This window comes from Eleginops maclovinus, chromosome 5 (genome assembly GCF_036324505.1).
Source record: "Eleginops maclovinus isolate JMC-PN-2008 ecotype Puerto Natales chromosome 5, JC_Emac_rtc_rv5, whole genome shotgun sequence".
NCBI classification, from domain to species: domain Eukaryota; kingdom Metazoa; phylum Chordata; class Actinopteri; order Perciformes; family Eleginopidae; genus Eleginops; species Eleginops maclovinus.
In genome coordinates this window covers 16825828-16828878 of record NC_086353.1, presented here as the reverse complement: position 1 = coordinate 16828878, position 3051 = coordinate 16825828, and the positions used below count along the sequence as shown (strand labels likewise).

The 3051-nt window shown below is 44.9% G+C and overlaps 1 protein-coding gene across 2 annotated transcripts; it reads left to right on the top strand.

Annotated features, from left to right (window-relative positions):
* The first annotated feature begins 382 nt into the window (after positions 1-382).
* Positions 383-2794, top strand: adra2a (adrenoceptor alpha 2A). Of its 2 annotated transcripts, none has more exons than XM_063882749.1 (2): positions 383-703; positions 868-2794. In XM_063882749.1, the coding sequence occupies exon 2, from the start codon at positions 1068-1070 to the stop codon at positions 2325-2327; it is 1260 nt and encodes a 419-aa protein (XP_063738819.1). In that variant the 5' UTR covers positions 383-703; positions 868-1067; the 3' UTR covers positions 2328-2794. The 2 variants fall into 2 exon arrangements, with proteins under 2 accessions (XP_063738819.1, XP_063738818.1); XM_063882748.1 differs by having other exon boundaries at positions 865-2794.
* The last annotated feature ends 257 nt before the right edge of the window (positions 2795-3051 follow it).

Here is a 3051-nt window from a genome sequence, read left to right as displayed (position 1 = left end):
TTATATGTGCTGATGTATTATGTGTTAATGTATTATGTGTATAAGTATAGTTAAAAACGATATTAATAAAAAAGCTAATTTATTTCATATTTTTGGAACACATGAAGTTGTAGGCTATTTTGTCCTATTGTGTCTATGTCCATGTGTATGTATTAATTAAATGTATTTTTTTCTTATTCAGTTTCTTGTGCCGTTTTTTATCATATAATTCTTTACCTACTGAAGGCTTCCGGCATTATGATTATTAGTGTTGATATCAGACACACATGTCTGTTGTCACTCAGTGAACGCACCGTGACCCCCGCAGTGAGACACTTTTTGCAGCGTGCGTGCTATAAAGAGAGGGAGTGTCGCTCCGGCTCACACAGAGGAGAGAGACTCACACACACACACTGATGAGATAGACTCCACACACATCGATGAGAGAGAGATTCACACACACTGAGGAGAGCGACTCCCCACACGCAGACAGCAGCCCGGCCCGGGTAACATGATTAGCTCTCTATTAGGTCCGCCACTGAGCCCAGATCATTGTGTCGGGAGGGAGAGGAGCCGCGGAGAGGAGAAGACTTCTCGCTTCATTCGCCACATGGATCCTCTTTGCTTCCTGTTGATCTGCTTAAAGAAGTTACCCGCTGACAGTTTTTTAAATGTCCGTGCGTCTCTGGCGCTGGACAGCTTGTGTAACCGCTTTCTGCCTCAGGTAAGATCACTCCCCACTTTATATGGCTTGTTTTTCCTTCTCTGTTATTCAGGAAGAGGATATGATGCTTAAGTTAGTTATTGTAGTAATAATAATTAACACATGTCATAATTGATTGAAAAGTTAATCTGATTGTTCCTTTTGTTGCCTCAATATTTCAGAAGAACTGACAGCCTTATGAATACTGAGATTCCTCCTTCAGGAGCGTGCACATGATGAAAGAAAAACATCTGGGAGACCTCATAGGAGCGATTCAGTCTCTTACTTTCTCAGCCCTGTTGTGAGCTCTTAGCTCCGTGCTTCCTGGTGATGATATTTGTTAACCTCAGGTGAACTCACACAGGAAGTGGGCACATCTGCTCCAATGGGGTTTGACAACGACACCAACCAGACCCTCCCAGCCGTCGCCCCTTACAGTCTGCGGATCTCGCTGCCGCTTACTGTACTGGTGGCAATCATGATCATGCTGACAGTGTTTGGCAATGTGCTGGTGGTCATTGCTGTGTTTACAAGCCGGGCCCTGAAGGCTCCGCAGAACCTATTTTTGGTGTCTCTGGCATCAGCGGACATTTTGGTAGCTACCCTCGTTATGCCTTTCTCATTGGCCAATGAGCTAATGGGATACTGGTACTTTGGCGAGGTGTGGTGTGAGATATATCTGGCCCTTGATGTGCTTTTCTGCACTGCCTCCATCGCCCATCTCTGCGCCATCAGTTTAGACCGCTACTGGTCCATCACACAGGCCATCGAGTACAATCTGAAGAGAACGCCGCGGAGAATCAAATGCATCATCTTCATCGTGTGGGTCATCGCGGCGGTTATTTCCTTCCCTCCTCTTATCACCATGGAAAAGGAAAATAGCGTGGAGGACCCCGTGTGTAAGATCAATAACGACAAATGGTACGTCATCTCCTCCTGCATCGGCTCCTTCTTCCTCCCCTGCGTCATCATGGTCCTCGTCTACGTCAGGATCTACCAAATCGCCAAAAAGAGGACTCGGGCGCCACCGGGAGACAGGAAGCGGACAGAGATGCCAAAGACGGCCATTGTTGCTGCAGCCGACCAGAAGGCCAACGGTGTGGGCGCTGAGAAGCGCCTCTGCCACGAGAAGCTGAACGGCGAGCGGGACATAGAGCTGAAAGAGATTGTGGAAGGAGAGAGAGGAGCAGATGAGGAGAAAGGCCAGGTAAATGGGGTAGACCTTGAGGAGTCGTCCTCATCTGACCACAAAATGAAAAATCCCTGCTCCATCAAAAAGAAAGCACACAAGGGGAAAACCAAACTTAGCCAAATCAAGCCGGGGGACGATAGCGTCCAAAGGTGGGTGCCGAGCTCTAAGGGAAGCCGCTGGAAGGGCCGACAGAACCGTGAGAAACGCTTCACCTTTGTTCTGGCCGTGGTCATCGGAGGGTTTGTCATCTGCTGGTTTCCCTTTTTCTTTACCTACATGCTGATGACGCTGTGCGAGTCTTGCCTTGTCCCTGACACCCTGTTCAAGTTTTTCTTCTGGTTTGGCTATTGCAACAGTGCGCTGAACCCCATTATTTACACCATCTTCAACAACGACTTTAGGAGGTCGTTTAAAAAGATACTGTGCAGGAGGGACACTAGAAGATATGTATGAGGGACTCTAACTTTGTGTACATACTTACTTTTTTTACTATATTGTACATAACTTATATCATTCATAGACCATTGTGCTTGTACACTCCAGCTGTTTAACTGTTTGGAAAGGCTTTACAGTGTCTTTTCAAAGTGTCAATCATCCAACTGTGATCACACAGAGAGGTCTAGACCGAACACAGCTTTTATCGTAAATGTAATTTTATTTTTTATAAATGAATCCACCAAAGTGAAGTCATGATATGTATTGTTCTTTACAAAAGTATGTAGTGTCTGAATATTTATCTCTACTGTCCTTGTTATATCCAGATCCAGAATTGTCTCATTTTGTATGATGATAATGACAACGATGATGGTACAGATGATGATTACGATAGTGATGGTAACGGAAAAGTTTGGGATACATTCTGGCTATTTAAGAATAAAACCCTTTTCTTGAACTGCTCTTAATGAAAAGGTAAAGCATCAGGTTATCTGTTTTTTTCTTTTACGCTGCTTTGACACACACACACACACACACACACACACACACACACACACACACACACACACACACACACACACACACACACACACAGGCATGAATAGAATGAGTTATAGTAATAAGTCAAGGTATCAGGTGTTATGAGAGAGTTCTCAGAATGCAAAGCTGATCAGGTGTTCTCATTCAGAGAATTGTAGACCAGAGCCGTCCCTCCAGTTTCTTTCTGACAGAAAAGTGCAAA